An 18,188-nucleotide genomic window follows, 5' to 3' on the forward strand; every position below is an offset into this window, starting at 1 on the left:
GCATGAAAAATAAGTGAACAAAAAATGACAAGAACTGTGTGGTACAAGGAGCTTTGTACCAGATAATCTGTTTAAGCCTGTTAAATTTAAACCTAAATAAGATATATGTATTTATAATTTGAATCATTTATGTTTCTGTTTTGTTTGCATGATATGATTTTGTTTTATATTTTGTTTTTTTCCACTCACCAGATGTTCCCAACACTTTGCTTCCCACTACTATCATCCCCTCCCTTACCACTGCAACAGTCACAACCACTGTAGCCATAACAACCTGCCCAACCACATCTGCAACAACCAGCAACATAAGAGGTACGGTATGCTTCTTTGTTATGGCCTAGAAAACACGTTAAATAGAAATTTATAGGGCTTACTTTTTTAAAGAGTAGAGGAATTGAGATCCAATTTTACTTAATTATAAGGAATAATTAAATCAAGTCAGTTACTGTCAGTTAGGGTTATTGTAATACAATATAAGACAAGATGGTATATTTTAATTTTTCTTAGTGTCATATGATTCACGAAAATGTTCAGAATATAGGTAAAAAATATATGAAGCTCTGAAACATTGACAATTTAAAATGTGAACATGGGAGCCTTTTTTTTTTTTTTTTTGGTACTTTACCTTATAAAAACAAGCGAAGAGATAAGATGTTCAAAAATGCAGAGGTAGTTTTTGCTTTTTTATGACCCTACTTTAGTGTCAATGATTTTTTATTTCTCTGCAACTAGATTAAAAAGCCTGCAGTGTTGAGTTTGTTCTAAAATTAGCATGACAGGGGTCATTATAAGTTATTTACCACATAGAACTTTTAGGTATATATTTAATATATCATCCTAAAGTGATTAGCTGAGTGGAGCTACTTCTTGTAATTAGTGTTCCAGAAGCAAATGTTCTAGGCTTATCCAGGATGACAGGAATTGACGGTTGGCTCTAGGAATAATTTCTGGTGTCTGATTACTAATAAGATGTTTTTCTGAAGCACAGCAAGCAAAAAGATATTGAAGGAATTCTTAAGGGCAAAAAAAAAAAACAAACAAGAAATCATATCACGGTTCAAAAACATAAAAAAATATTTCTGAGTAGTTAAGTCATTGTTAGATAATGAAGAAATGAAAAGTTTTTTGAGATTTTTGAGCACATTATAGAAATACACGATTTAAAGTTTATTTCTATGTTCAGAGACAATGTGTCCTATTTTAGTCTGTCGTTTACTCTTATACATGCTTATACATGTTTTATGTCATGTTGGCTGTACTAATATGTGTTAAATGTAGCAACTTAATTTGAGCTCATAAGGACTTTACAAAAATATATCTCTAAAGTTTCATCAGGGATACACTTAACATTGTTTTCACTTATAAAGACTATTCAATTAGACTTCTGTGTTTCTTAGAATTTTTATTAATTCTCAGTATTATGTTGAGTTGCTGCTAGCTTTTACTTAGTGTTTGTAGTATTTTTTCTCTTGTTCCAGAAAAATATTTTAGTATCTGGTAAGTGTTCATTAGGTTTATTCTGTTATGCAGGGTACAAGATTGGTAACTAAAACTTGACGGTGATAACAATAAAAATCATTAAAAATACCTAGTATTATTAAAAAAAAACTGTATTTGATTTAAATCTAAAAGTAGAAGAGTTTAAAGATCATTCTTATAACAATGTGTATGAAATGGGTGGGAAAATACTAAAAATGAAGAAAAAACACTTTATGATAATATATGAAATGTAAAATATCTAATGTTCTACTTTGCTTTATTTATTGTTTTTCTAAAGATTTTTACAAACAGTAATTAAGATGAAATGTAGCTATTGCTTACCCACAAAATCTCAATGGTAATGTTAAGTTCTAAGTGTACAAAGAAATCACTTTGATGGAAAAGGCTATATTGGTTTAATTTTTTTAAAAAGACATGCTTAAAAAAAGTCTAATTAATTTCTTCAATGAGTATTTGTTAAATACCTGTTATATATATTATAGAAACAGCACTATGCCAAGGCTAAAATTATGGATATTAAACATTGTATCTAAAAACACTAGCAAATTAATGCATTTTCCCCTAAATAATCAGTACCTGGGCTGAATTAGTTAAGGCATTCATATCTTTTGTGAGTATATGTACATTAGGCCAAAATAAGAGAAAATATTTTATTTCAAAGTGAAGTGCTTAACAACAATTTTTTATATTTATTCACATGTATCTTAAGTGAATCTTACCGGTTCCATTTTAATCAGCCTGCTAAAATGAAATCAGTTTTCTGCTTTTTCAAGTAAATTCATTTTTAAAAGCTTTCCTAAGATGTTTTATAAACTTTACACCATGAAATTTAAAAATTATAAAAAAACTGTTTTTCCTTCAAAGGAACACATGAATAAATAAACCTCAAAGAAGACAAACAAACACACAGATACACACCATTCCCTCTTTCTTTAGTTAACTGTTGAAACATATCATTTTTCAAATGGCATCAAGATATGTGAAAAGAAAACATTTTATGAATTAGGCAATTCATAGCATCTATTTTATACAGAAAAATATAGTAACACTGACATCAAATGTTAGTATAAGTCTATTTTCCATGCTAACTTCAGCAAACAACTGGGAACTGAAGAAAGTCACCAAGCATGCTTAATGTTCTAGTCCATATTTGAGGGAGTTGGGAATTTTGTCAATATATACATATTTTATGATTTTTGCACTCTGCTGCTTATAAGTTATATGATATTCACTCAGCCGTGCATTACCTATTAAATTAGAGCTTTCAGATGCAATTATATTTTAGTGGAATTCATTTATTTATGAAATGGCAAAAGATGTTACAAAATTATCATTTAAAAGATATCATAATAAAAATATGTTGTCTAAGAAAAGCTAAGGACTAAATATTTCCAGCTTGCCAATTTTTTTAAAAAGTTTATCTGCTTCATCCCTTTCATTTAGTAATCTTAAGTAAACTAACTATATTTAATCTTATTAGCTTTAAATATCATTTCTTCAGATTTCATAAATATAACATTTATCTCTATCTGTACAGACATATTTAATAAGTTACCACAAATAAATCACCATTCATATCTCCATTTCTACTCTTTCACCACCCCTGCCATTGCTGGGTTTTCTTCTCTATGATAAACATCCAGTTTAAAAATGAAGAATCGTTCTGCAGCTGTATTAAAAATCAAAATAAAATAGAACAAAATAAGCTACTCAAATTGTCAGTTATAACCTCGAGAATTTGCACATCTCTTCAGTTTGTACGTGAAATGCATCCTCGTGTGCAGGAAGAAGGGCTTCAACCATAAGGACGAAAGCTGGCAATTAGCAGTATCTTGTTACAAATAAGTGTGCTAAAAGTGAGAAAGGAGCAAACCTTACCAAATATGGGAAAGACAGAGAATAAGTGAGTCCCGGAGATATCTTTAGGTGTGAGCTGTGGTTCTTCTGTTTACACAGTCTTTGGTCGTAGATGTTGAACCAAATTTAGTACTGGCATTTTCATCAGAAAAATGAGAAACACTCGATTCTGATTGTCTTGAGGACTGGATAATATTTAGAGTTCTGGCAACATAATCAGCACTCAATGTATGACAATTATTGCTTAGTTCTTTTAAGTAAAATGAATATATTCACGTTTGCATCATACAATTAATGAAATTGTGTATTTTTCCTATAGTAATTCTAGTTTTGGCAAAATTATTTGGTGTTAGTGCACCGATTGCATTTTAATTTCAAACCTACTTTTAATTAGTTAAAATCAAATAATAAAATGGCACTAGAACATATGGAATTTACCTATCCTTGAATATAACAATTAAGAAATTGTCTAAGAAGTTCATAATATTTTTGATTTATATCATATATCTAAAATCTGAACATTTTATAGATCTCTCAAATATTTTTCATTACAAAACATCATTGCTATAGCACATTTTCTGCTTATAGAACTTGCAACTTTTTAAAGCTAGTGGCCTGATTAATGCTATCAACTAATTTAGAAGATATATATCTATACATCTGTATCTATCTACCCATCCAACTATCCATATATACTTTTTTTATGAATTTGGGGTTTTCTTATCACTTTAATAAATTTTTAATGAGATAAACTTTGATGAGTTAAATATGATCATTTACAAAATGCTTCCAAATGACCTGATGTGATTTCTAGAATTAATATAATTTTTGCATGGTATGCTTACTTTGAAAGCATTTTTAATTTTTTAAAATAATTTCTTTACTTATTCACTTATTTTTAGCTGAGCTGGATCTTCCTTGCCACGCAGGCTTTTCTCTAGTTCCAGCAAGCAGGGCCTACACTTTAGTTGCAGTGCAAGGGCTTTTAATTGCGGTGGCTTCTCTTGTTGCAGAGCATGGGCTCTGGGGCATGTGAGCTTCTGTAGTTGCAGTGGGCTCGGTAGTTGCAGTTCCCAGGCTCTGAGCACAGGCTCAGTAGTTGTGGCACATGGGCTTGGTGCTCCACAACCTGCCGGATCTTCCTGTATCAGGGATGGAACCTGTGTCTCCTGTATTGGCAGTCAGAACCTTCACTACTGAGCCACCAGGAAAGCCCTAACATGTTTTATCATATTGTATATTTTCAATTTTATATAAACTATCTCATAATCTAGGCATCTTTAACAGCACCCTCATTTACAGATCATGATATAAATATTTGAAAATTCAGGAAACATGTATGAGACATAGTGAGATAAATCAGTGATTATATCTATTTATTATGATTTTTAAAAGTAGAATTCAAAATTGAAGCCTTTGTGCTTACCAAGACAGAAAAACTCTAAATGCCTACTTATCTGTCTCTGCCTCTTTAAGACTGTAAGTAAACTACAAGTGCAGAAATGAAATGACATATATGGAGAAAAGGTATAAAATATCTAATATACTCCTTGTCCTGTTCAAATAGTTCATGCATTTCAATGTTTTAGATAGAAAAAAAAAAATCCTAAAAGTGATGATGACGTTGTTTATACAATCCATGTAAAAATCCAAATGAATTATTGGTTCAAGTATTGATTTATTTTACATCAGACTTAAAAATGGAAAAATAATTTTTTGTTAATAAAATTGTACAATTTTGCTTATGATTACAACCAATTTGTTAACTATAACGAGGTAATTGGACTGGACCTTACTGCGGAATGGGCTTCCCTTGTGGCTCAGAGGTTAAAGCGTCTGCCCGCAATACAGGAGACCTTGGTTCGATCCCTGGGTTGGGAAGATTCCCCTGGAGAAGAAAATTGCAACCGACTCCAGTATTCTTGCCTGGAGAATCCCATGGACGGAGGAACCTGATGGGCTACAGTCCACGGGGTTGCAGAGTCAGACACGACTGAGCAAGTTCACTTTCACTTTCTTTACTTCAGAATGGCACTGCAAATGTTTTTCTTTAAAAATACATTTAAAAAAAAATTACCAAATCAACTATTATCAAATTATCTACAACCAGAAAAGTATGACCAATATAAAAAAATTTAGAGATGAATTACTGTTTTGGTCCCAGCCTATTGATAGTGATGCTTTTGGCTATGACTGCTTGAGAAACTTGCCTCAGCTCCTGTTGCGTTTAGGAGCACCTACAGGCGTTTCCTGATACTGAGGCCAGTAGCGTTGGACCAGCCCTTGTTCTTAATATGGTCATTGGATGCCCTTCAGCAAAAAAAATCCAACAGAGAATATTGAGGAACAAAATTACTACTCACAGATTCTGAAGGACCACCTAGAGAAATCACGGTTAGAAAGACACAGTAGACTTGGTCTCTGGCTTTATTAGAGTTCAAAGGTGGGGTGTCTAGAGTTTTGTGGACTCACATCATTATTGTCAAATTTGAATTGTTAAGAATGGGAATTAGGCATAGGAAGGGAGAGCCAGTTTCTCAAGGTGATCTGTTGTCTGGGTTACCCAGGACTTTCTGAAAGTAAGAAGTTCACAGGTGGGGCAGCCTAGTTCCTTACCTGGTTGTTTTTCTAGGCTGACAATACATTTATTCAAGATGGATTTCTTTTGAAGTGTATATCTCCGCAATCAAAAGCTCAGTTTCAAGCATTAACTTAATGTAGGGTTTCTCTGGTGGCTCAGAAGGTAAAGAATCTGCCTGCAATGTGGGATACCTGGGTTTGATCCCTGGGTTGGGAAGAACTCCTGGAGAAGGGCATGGCAACCCACTCCAGTATTCTTGCCTGGGAAATCCAATGGAAAGAGAAGCCTGGTGGACTATAGTCCATGGGATTGAGAAGAGTCAGACACGACTGAGACTAAGCACACAACACAACTTAATATAAATTCTTCACAATTAAATTACACATTAATTTAGTTAGTTATGTCTGAAAATGTAATATCAAGTAAAATATTTTAGATTATTCAAGTAGAATTGAATGAATTTAGCATACATCTAAAGTGATTATAGCTCCACACTAGGATAAAAGGCCGATAATTTTTAGTCCATATGCTGCCCTTATAATTTAAAAATCATACAAATCATACAAAATTGACTATTTAAATGTTTATAAATCTAGGAACATGTTTGGCCATTAAATATAATCCTATTAAGTGTATTCCCAAAATATTGCTACTTGAAAGATCTCCCTTCGCTAAAGATTTCTTGAAGCAATCTTAGTTACTTGTGGGAAAAAAAAAATCATATGCATGAAGCTAAGCTGTGTTCAATGAAAATAAATTGCTTAAGTATTTACTTTATGCCAGTATAGAGAAATTGAGATGAATTGTAACATTCAACTCATATTTAATGTGAGCATTTTTAGTGAACTATGCCTAAAATGTTGTTTGTGACATAATAGTTTTGTATGCAGATTCCTTTACTTCAATTGTTGTTTTATTTCTCTAGTTTCAAAATAAAATATGCTAACATAAAATAAACACAAATTGCATACCTGAGCACATCAAACCACTGTCTGAAGCATCTATTTAACTATGTAAAGTTAAAAAGCAATAATGATCTGACTTGTGCTTCTAAAGTCTATTTCTTTTATGTCAAAAAAATCTAGTCTATATTTTGTTTTTATTTGGTTTCATTAATGTGTGCCCTCCTCGCTCTTTTGGCATAGATACTTAAAAAACAGAATACAAAGTGATAAAGAAACATTTTTCAGAATACAAGAAAAAAGAATCCTAGCACTGAGAAAGAATGAGTGGAGTAAAATCATTAGAGCTCTGATTTGTCAGAATAAATGCATTCAAATAGAGCATTTGCAATGGTAAAATATATCATCTTGACACAGTTAAATCCCTAAGTGTGCAAATCAAGAAATTGTTTATGAGCTTGTATTATGAGTGTTTAGCTATTTAAAATGTTTCTGATTTTATTGATGGTAATAAAACACAATTTGCATGGTGTTGTGAGCTTTTAAAAATTAAGTGTCAATATGTTGGGCTTTTCTAAGCTTGGAAAAAATTAAGTAATAGTTTAGTCTCCAGATGGTCTATATAGAGGGACCTGCTTATCTGCAAAAAGACAGGGTTCCACATTTAGACTGCTGCTGCTTCTAAGTTGCTTGTCGTGTCTGACTCTGTGCAACCCCATATACGGCAGCCCACCAGGCTCCTCTGTCCCTGGCATTCTCCAGGCAAGAATACTGGAGTGGGTTGCCATTTCCTTCTCCCATGCATGCATACATGCTAAGTCGCTTCAGTTGTATCAGACTCTGTTCCACCCTATGGACAGCAGCCCACCAGGCTCCTCATTTCCACAGGATTCTCTATGCAAGAATACCAGAGTGGGTGGCCATTTCCTTCTCCAACCAAGTAGCTAAATTTCCACTAATCTTTTACAAAACAATAATTATTATATAAAGTTGACTGTTTCAAAATTAAATATGTGAAACATAGTTCTTATTGGAAATAAGATATTTAAAATGCTTCTTGCTTGAAAAGAATAATCACAGTATATACTTTGGAAAGAATAAGGACAATGTACGCTCACTGTCAATCTTGTTACAGGTACCAATATTGATAATACTGAAGGTAGTGACTACAGGCCAGACATGGGTGGGAGTGTTGACTCGGGGTCCTGGTCTCTTTGTCAGCTACGATCTATGCATTGGAATAGCAAAAGTGTTTCAGATTAGGTTATTCCAAGAAAGCCCAAGATGCTAAAGTTATTATTTCTATTCTAGTAGATATTCCTTGGAGTAAGAATCCCTTGTAATGTATAACCATTTCTGAATCTAAATGGAGCATTTGCCTTGGACTTGAATGAAGCTGAACTCTGAAAAAGTTTGAAAATCTTTAAATATTTTCTTATTCTTTAGGCAGTGAGGAAAATATTTGAAGAAACTGGTATTCCATACCACCTAGTAAGGGAAGCAGAACACTTATGCTCTATTCTATTTTCCACGGGCATTCTTGTGGCTTGTACAGTTTAAAACATCAAATATTTTTAAGAGTTTCATTTTAAGCTTATTTATTTCTTTGGCTTTAATCAATTTAAACAGAAATCTTTGTACCATTAGTTTATATTTCTTTTGAATAAACAGTTCTATTAATATTGTTTCTACTTCATGACTGTGGGAGTGTCTTCACTGATTTTATGGTAATCTAGATTTAATATAATTTAAAAATGTATACATTTCCTGCAAAACAACCTCTAAGAAAGAAAATGTTCCATAGTAGACTATGTGCCCTTTTCTTGAATTCATTTTATAGAATATGCAAGTACATATAAATATTAATTTTAAAATTTCCATAATTATTATATTCCAGAAAGCACATCACATAAAATATTAAGACTAAATGAGTTACTTATTATTAGGAGGATAATTTGTCTTTTATTTAAAAATTTGGCCTGCATATGTGAATAAATGTATTTCTAGAACATCTCTGAAATTATTTTTAAAATCATTAATAAACGAAACAGGTTGTATCTTTCTTACTAGCCAATGAATTAAATTTATGAGTTGTGCCTTTGAAGCTGAAAAGATTGCCGGCATTGCCTTTGCTTCTTTGACACTCCACATGAAACACAGTTAATAACCTCCTGTGTAAGCTTGGAGAAACACTGAATTGATACTAATTATACCAACTTTGGGATAGAAGGTGACCTTGACTTCAGCTGGAACTTTCTGCCAGGACAGTAAATAAGAGCAAATGCCACAAAGCATGATTTCTGAAAAAGGTCTAACACAATCTATTAAATGTAAGTTCATGAAATTGCAATAAGTACTGGGATAATTGTAATATTTTAAAACATCTCTTGCTTCAATAGTAAGTAGTTTCTTATTTCTTTAGATTTTAAATAATCTCCCATGAGTTTTCTGTACTCATTTAAATTAAGCTATGATCAGAAAATTAAAAGCTACTTGATGCAAAGTATATGTAAGGTGATTGCAGGGCAAGGAGACAGATTTTTCCAAATGGCTTCTCAAATACATACATAATATTTATACAATTTTAGTATCAGAATTGCTTATGCTGAAGTTGTGATAACACTGACTCTTAACTAAAGGCATGTCTTTATAAAATTATTAAGAAAAATGACTAAGAAAAAGCATTGTCCCAGTTAGGTGCTCAGGTTTAAATTATTGCCAGGAAACCTGTCAAGACCAATGATATGTAGCAGTTTCACATAAAAATATGAGTTAATAGTGTTAAAAGAGAGTCAAGAAAGTTACTATAAATGCTAAGAGATGAGTAAAAACAGAAATTAAACTTTCTTCACCAATACTGTTTAAAGAATTACATTAGTGTAAAGGTAATTTTGTTCAAAGTGTTCAATAAAATAAATGGGAATACCCAATTTAAAACCAGTTATTTTTCACTTTAGAAAAAGAGATGAACTCAAATATTCCCAGGCCCTTTTATTTTACCCATTAGTAAGCAAGGGATACTAATCAATGAAAGATTAAGTAGGAAAGGAGAAATGAATTTTGAATTAACGTGAAGAATTGCATTAGATTCCCTGAGAAACATTTTTTTTTCTTTCAAAAGCATTTGAACCATTTTTGATGTGTAAAACCAAGATTTTATAGTAAAGAAGCACGATGCTCTTCAAGGATAGTCTGTGTCAAACTAGGAAAATTACGATGGTCTTAATAATTTTATTTCCCTGAAGCCATGTTTTCTAAATACTGATTATAAGATTATTATTTTTTACTCATTAGATTGTGTGTGACTCAGGATATCAACAGGAACTGACGGCAGTCCTGAAAGGTAGCTAAAGGGTTTTTAACGAGGACACTTTCACAGAAATATAGGCAGAATTTGGAGAACTCATAAAGGAGAAGCACAATCAAACTTGTAATAGCAAAATGCTGTTAACCAGCCCTGGGCCTGAAAGACCAAAGAGAACAGGTTATCCTGGTCAGAGAAGAACTGGAGCCAGAAAAGGGGTTGTATTTGCAAAGAGAGGTAGTCAAAGGATACAGCACAGGGATCAATTTCAGATCTCCCTCTCTCCTCCTGTCTTCTAGTAACTTTCCATTAATTGAATCCTTCTGAAATATCAGAGATTAAGTAATTTAAGTGGAGCAGTGCAGGGAAGTTGGATTTCTAGAGCACAGTTGAAGGCCAATTAAAAAAAAAAAAGAATGAAAGATGGATTTGGGGACCAAATATAGCATAAAGAGTGGAAACATATTTAGAACATCATCTAATTTGCTTAAAATAATTTATGTAATTTGTCCCCTAAGGGTGATTAAATGTCAGATTTTATTTTAGGTTTGGATTTCTCTCACAGGCATGCACAGTACGAGTATATAATAGAAAACAAGTGATGGGGCTAGAAATGATGGTGAAACAGCAGCCTTCCCAATTAATTTTAATATGTGATTTTCCTCTCCAGCCTAAAGGTAGAAAGAGACAACGCTTTAGATGATAGAAGGTAGATTATGAAGCTTGATAGAGTTGGCTTTGTTATTAGACACAAAGAAATCTAAAAATAGATGTGTGTATTATTTAAATAACTTACTTCAAAAGAGAAAATCATTTTTAATCTTGATGTAAAGAGTATCCATTTAATTCATTGAGTAAGTAGCGAGAGATTCCTCATTTGAAATAGTCTCAAATTTATGTGTATGGATGCAGACTATTTCTTTTGTTTGAATTAAGAACCTTGAAAACATTAGTTGCAAGAGGAAAAATTCTAAAAACGAACCAGCCATAAATTAATAATAAGCTGATACAGATATGTCTTATAAACTTTCTATTTAAGGTATTTTCGTGTCACATAGAAAAATAATTTTCTGTCCTGAGATAATAGCTTTTCAGAATAGAAAATCATTTTCTTGAGAGAAGAATTTAGAAAGAGTGATCACAGTTTTTAATATATAATGTTATGTATCTCCCTTTGATGTCTTTAAAGTATGTGTACATTATTAATTAAGTTGGTAGATTGGAAACATGTAAAATAAAAACAATTCAGCTTGTTTTTACTCTAAGCTATACTTGTTTGCCCAGGCTATAGCTGTGTCCCTTGGCATTTTACCACAAACAAGCCAGAACGTTTTGTTTAGAGTAGGATATTAGAATAGTTTTTCAAAGGGACCAAGAATGACAGTCTAATTTTTCTGGTATTTCTAGTTATTCTATCACCGAGTTTTGAGATTTAGTTGGCTGGCAATCGAGCATTGCATCTCAAAATGCTGCTTTAGGGAACCAAAAATGAATCTTCATATTTCTTACTCTTACAACTTAAATCCAGATATATTCCATCTTAATTCCAAGTTGGAAAAAAATGATATGTACATAAGAAGGAAGTTCTAAGGGATCATTTTGCTACTTCATATTCATACTTCTGGGCTTCACTGGTGGTGCAATGGTAAAGAATCCTCCTGCCAATGCAGGAGATGCAAGAGACGCCGTTCAATCTCTGGGTCTGGAGCTACAGCCCGTGGGGTTGCAGAGAGTCAGACATGACTGAGCACACATTTTCGTATTTCTAATTTCTCTATTCAGTTTGGTAATATATCAGTGTAGGAGTTTTCCTTGATAATTCATCAATGTGGGGTTTTTAAAGTAATGATTTCAAAGAAATGATTCTTTACTAAAAACTGAAAATAGTGCACTACCCAATATTGATTACTAGGTTAACAAAATATGCCACATCTGGACTCAGTATGAGATGGTAAAAGTAACTTCTGAGCACAGAATATTTTTCTGTCCCCCTGACTTGACCTCTGGACATGTGATCTCAGGCAAGTAAATTCATTTCTTCTTATCTAGTGGGCACTGTTGGAGAAGGCAATGGCACCCCACTCCACTACTTTTGCCTGGAAAATCCCATGGACGGAGGAGTCTGGTAGGCTGCAGTCCATGGGGTCACTAGAGTTGGACACGACTGAGTGACTTCACTTTCACTTATCACTTTCAAGCATTGGAGAAGGAAATGGCAACCCACTCCAGGGTTCTTGCCTGGAGAATCCCAGGGACAGGGAAGTGTGGTGGGCTGTCATCTATGGGGTCGCACAGAGTTGGACACGACTGAAGCGACTTAGCAGCAGTGGGCATTGTGAATTCTAAGGTGTTTCTTAAGTTGAGTCCTGCACCACTATTTCAGGAACCAGTATAATTTCTGGTATTTTAAAATGAGAACTTGTAGATAAAATCCCTTTGTCATTCGAAATACTGTCAGTAACGTACTTAACATAATTCTTCACTTCCAACTTATTTCTGTTTGAATGTTCTGAAAAGCTAAAAGATTAGAGATGAATTATCAGACTCTGACCTTAGTTCAGGAAACTAAGATCATGGCACCTGGTGCCATCACTTCATGGCAAATAGATGGGGAAACAGTGGAAACAGTGACTGACTTTATTTTTATTTTTTTTTTATTTTTTTGGGGGGGTGGGGCTCCAAAATCATTGCAGATGGTGATTGCAGCCATGAAATTAAAAGACACTTTCTCCTTGGAAGGAAATTTATGACCAACCTAGACAGCATATTAAAAAGCAGAGACATTACTTTGTCCACAAAGGTCTGTCTAGTCAAGGCTATGGTTTTTCCAGTAGTCATGTAAGGATGTGAGAGTTGGATTATAAAGAAAGCTGAGCACAGAAGAATTGATGCTTTTGAACGGTGGTGTTGGAGAAGACTCTTGAGAGTCCCTTGGACTGCAAGGAGATCCAACCAGTCCATCTTAAAGTAGAACAGTCCTGGGTGTTCGTTGGAAGGACTAATGTTGAAGCTGAAACTCCAATACTTTGGCCACCTGATGCAAAGAGATGACTCATTTAAAAAGACCCTGATGCTGGGAAAGATTGAGGGCAGGAGGAGAAGGGGATGACAGAGGATGAGATGGTTGGATGGCTTCACTGACTCAATGGATATGGGTTTGGGTGGACTCCAGGAGTTGGTGGTAGACAGGGAGGCCTGGTGTGCTGCAGTTTATGGGGTTGCAAACAGCCAGACACGACTGAGTGACTAAACTGGACTGAACTGACCTCAGTATTTGGTCTTTTGGCCACAGTTTCCTAGCCATATGCCCATCTCTACTCCCATCACTTCAATTTACACACTCATTTCCTTCCAGTATTTTCTCAGAAACTTTATATACACCTGAACATTGTCCTATCTGTAAAATTTCTAACATCATGTTATATTAGTAAAATAAATATTGAGTTCTAGCTGTAATATCCATAAAACTAATGTATACGGTCCATTTTCACAGTTCTTCAACTGATTATAGGTCTCTCATGATCAATCACTTTGTAGCCAAAATCCACAGCTTAGACAAACTTTCTGATGCTCCTTCCTATTTTGGTTTGACATCCATGTTCATCGAATTAAAATGATTATTGAAAAATGATAAAAATCATGGCTTCTGGACTCACATTATCTGGGCTCTTTTTTCCACTTTGCTGTCCCAGGTATGTGGCCTTCCTTAAACTCTCCGTGCCTCCATCTCCCAATCTAAAAAGCATGGTAAATTATAATAGTACCAACCTTATAATGTAGTTTTTAAAATTAAATATGTTTATACACACAGCTGAGCGACTTCACTTTCACTTTTTACTTTCATGCATTGGAGAAGAAAATGGCAACCCACTCCAGTGTTCTTGCCTGGAGAATCCCAGGAAGGGGAAGCCTGGTGGGCTGCCATCTATGGGCTCGCACAGAGTTGGACACAACTGAAGCAACTTAACAGAAGCAGCAGCAGCATACACTTAATATATTTCAAAAGTGCTTTACTCATAACAAATACTCAGTAAGTGTTATATTTTATAATGTTTATTATCAATTTTCTTCCAATTAACTAACAAAACAATATAGGACAAAAATGGCTGCACCTTTGTGAATGGCAATGAGATTAACTGGCAATTGCTAAGTGAAGGCTATAATGTGTGGTCAATAGATCATCCTTTAAATCATATAAATCCTCTTCAAATTCTAAAACTTAAGGATTTGTCATGTGATTAAAGTGAATAAGATAAAGCAGAGTCCCAGTGCAATTGCTTAGTATTTAGTTCAACCTATCAATTGTCAAATCAGAAACATTTTTTAAATAAAAGTAATTTAATTTATAATTGGCTTTCTAACAACACATTAACAGGCATTTAAATGTTCTTCAGTAGCAGAAACATCTAAGTTGGATCCCTGGTCCATGGTATGTGAGTTATACCTTAAGTTCCAATTTCCTTATCTCTAAAATGATTACATTATTTACTCATAAGGTTATTGAGTATTGATTTTCTGGTATTGTTACAATATGGATGATTTGCTAAATATGGAGGAGGTATCATTACAGTATATGTTGAAGTTATATACTGTTAATCATTTTTAGAATTCAGGCTTATTAATTTCTAATGATACCATTTTCATGTTAAAATATTTTATTACTATAATTAGTACAACTTAATATTCATCTTTGATATATTGACCTAATGAAGCCACTTAGCATAAAACAGCCCATTAATGAATTCAGTTGATTAAAATATATTTAACCTCCTCCAGGAAATTAAAGAACTCTATAAAATGTTTGGGAAATTACCCTAAACACATTCAAGATTTAGCAGACTTACTTCTCATCGATTACTTAAATTTCAATTTTTTCTTGTATTCCTAGTAATTCTAAAACATTCTTCTTTGTTTCTTACTTTAAACAATTTTATCACAGATAAATTAGTTTAAAAATTGTTAAACAAAATTAAGGAAAAGATTAATCTTTATTTCAGATGCTTGAGACAAACTGCTACATTTTATAAATATTATCATAGAAAATTTTTTAAAGTATATATATGTTTAATGTTTATTAAAAATTGTTTATGTGAAACCATTTTGCATTTTCTTCATCACTTTTCTATTATTATTATCTTACTATGTGAATGATTCTAATTCCACAACTTTTTTGATTTCTTGACCTTCTTCATGTAAAAGGACAATTTTTTTTGAAACACTTATACCTGTATAGAATTCTTATTACTATTCTTTCAGGAATACACAGATAACAGACATGCTCAGTCACTTCAATCCTGACCAAATCTTTACAACCCTATGGATGGTACCCTGTCAGGCTCCTCTGTGCATGGGATTCTCCAGGCAAGAATACTGGAGTGGATTGCCATTCCCTTCTCCAGGGGATCTCCCACCCCAGGACTGAACACACCTCTCTTTTGTCTCTTGCAATGACAGATGGGTTTATACCACTAGTGCCACCATATTCTGAGATAAAATTCTTCTTCATAAAATTCAGCAACTACACTTTATATGTTAGTTTCTGTACATCCCTACCTCAACCTGACAGGACCTAATTTTTAAATCTGAACAAAACATTATTGGGTTTAGTTATTTTACTGGTTTTTCCTAAATATCTAGTTTTAGCAATGTATTAGTTAAAACAAGATAAAGGATTTCTTCTGAAAATCCTGTCCTCACACTGTTGATCATTCCCATTATTCTTAATCTCTCCTTTACCCCATCCTAGTCCTGAAAGCCTCATTTTATTATCCAAGTGGAGCTGTAATTGTTTTATCTTTTCCATAAATGACCTTTCTAGAGTCTATCCAAGGCCTAGGCTGTCACGTTCTTCTCTCAGGGCAATTTGACTTTAAAATGAAAGTGTTCTTTGAAATTACAACTAACGGCTTAAGTGTTCAAAAACTGAAGGGAAAATCTTTCAAAGTTTGATCAATGAGACACAAAGAAGATAAAACAACATAAATATAATTACCTGAATAAAGAATTAATTTAAGCCTCCAAGATGAACCTTCAGTGAAAGTTCATTGTATTATTTGCATAACTAAAACTTTTTTTGTTATTAGAATCATTAAATTTTACATCTTCTTGACTATATAGCCATAATCTGTAAACCAGGGGTCATAATTATAAATGTGAGAACTGTCTAGATATGATAGAATACTGCAAATATATCTTTCTCATCACTGTTCTATTTTTTTAAAACTTATTTCAAACTGCCATTGGCCAGGAATCAATCATTAATATTTTTAATTGGGAAAAGAAAAACATTAATATTCTAAGAAAATCCCAAATAAAATATATTATTTTTTAATGGGATTTTTTTTTAAATTTAGTCAATTGAACTTTTGCCTCCATAGTATTTGGTTGATATAAGTCATCTATATAATATTGAAGTTATGATTTAATAATTTAAAATGTAGTGAAGGTGATGTTTTCACACTCCTTAAGCCATTCATCATTAGTTTTGTTTTTTGCTTTTCATGTACTTTTAAAAATAGTCATCAAAGCCCATAATTTGGGTCTTTACTTTGATCAGTAGGAAAATTAGTATATCAATGAATCCAGGGAAATCAAGCCCTTAGAAAAAAACAAATATATAATTTTTCATCAATTTATTCTTTATATATTTTTTGAACCTTTATTTTACCATAAGCATTCAGTAATGATAAGTAGTATATGAGGTCTACCTTTCACTGAAAAAAAACACATAACTTGAAAGAAGAGAAGGGTGAAATGAATATTAAATGAAGAAGCTTCTTAACCTAGTGATCTCACCAGATAAAGACAGGATAAGCATAATTAAAATAATTATGAAATGGTAGTAGAGAAGCATACATGTGTAATTCTTGCAGGTGATACGTACATGTTTCACTTCTGTCTTGAGGTACTCCTGTTTTCATAGAGATAAAACAAATAGAATGACAATTTAGATTTTGTTATTTCTGCAGCTAATTTTCTAAATTTTGACACTTTTTAATGACATTTCTGGCAGGTGCAATTTGACCTTCTCTGAGAACCTAGGGAATAATGCTTCCTCAGTTCCTCCAACAATGTTTTTATCTGGAAGATATGTGTCTTCAAATGCAATTAGGCTTTGGAAATGTAAAAGACGAGGGGAAGAGTAGAATGTGCAAAGCAACCTTTTATAGATACAGTGTTACACACTCAATTTGGCTAACATTAAGCATAAAAAGGAAGCACTGGTGAAAGAAGCCTTCAAATATTTATCCATGCATTTATTGATTCAATAAGCAGTTATTCTATGACCAGGAAGGAGCAAATTATAAGAAATTGTGTAGGTCATGTTTAAAAGTTTAGAGTTTACTCAAGAGCAATAATTTAAAATGAAGAAAGTTTAGATTAGATTTTTGAAAGATGAGTCTGAAGAGTGTGATGGTAGGTGATTGAGGAAAACAGAAAAGGCAGGAAGCCATTGAAAAAATCCAGGTAATTAAAAATGAGGACTTTGAGAAGAGCAGGTGCCAAAGGCATGGAGGAGAGGGAAAGGCCAAGAGATTTGGGAAAGTAAAACTGACAGATTTTGTAAGTGATGAGGTAAAAAATTTTATGTAAAAGGGTAGGAAATACAAAAATGGCTCCCAGGATTTCAACTTGGATTCCAGGGTATTTGGTGTACTTTATCAGAGTAAAGAATACAAGATTGGTGTTTTAGAGGGAAATGAGACATGTTCCATGAGAAATGTTCTCATTTAAATGAGATATGTTCCATGTTTTTACATGTAAACATGTAATTTTAAAAATACGTTACCAAGAACTAAGTGAAGTTGTTTAATTATTAACTAGAACATAAAATATAAATTATCCAGGATAGAAATACAGATTTTAGACTTTTCTATAGGTGAAGTGTAAGTTTTTGATTAACTATAACTTTTATTAAAATTATGTTCTATTAAATGTGTAAATTAAAAAGAGAAGAATGCTAAAGGTTATACTCTGATATTTAAAAAGCAAAATGAACAACACCAAAAAAAAAAAAAAGATCTAAAGGTTATGTTAAGAAATG

At 32.9% G+C, this 18,188-nt stretch overlaps 1 protein-coding gene across 3 annotated transcripts in view; it reads left to right on the forward strand.

The window, feature by feature from the left end:
• The window catches only part of CADM2 (cell adhesion molecule 2), a 1,299,579-nt gene that overhangs the window by 1,201,735 nt on the left and 79,656 nt on the right, over positions 1-18,188 (forward strand). For 2 of the 3 annotated variants that reach the window (XM_069578719.1, XM_069578709.1), the window contains exon 8: positions 193-312. The exons of the other annotated variant lie outside the window; for it this stretch is intronic. In XM_069578719.1, coding sequence (XP_069434820.1) covers positions 193-312 — 120 coding nt within the window. The remainder of the gene's footprint in view (positions 1-192; positions 313-18,188) is intronic. 3 annotated transcript variants of the gene reach the window in all.

The sequence above is a fragment of the Ovis canadensis genome, chromosome 1 (assembly GCF_042477335.2).
Source record: "Ovis canadensis isolate MfBH-ARS-UI-01 breed Bighorn chromosome 1, ARS-UI_OviCan_v2, whole genome shotgun sequence".
NCBI classification, from domain to species: Eukaryota; Metazoa; Chordata; class Mammalia; order Artiodactyla; family Bovidae; genus Ovis; species Ovis canadensis.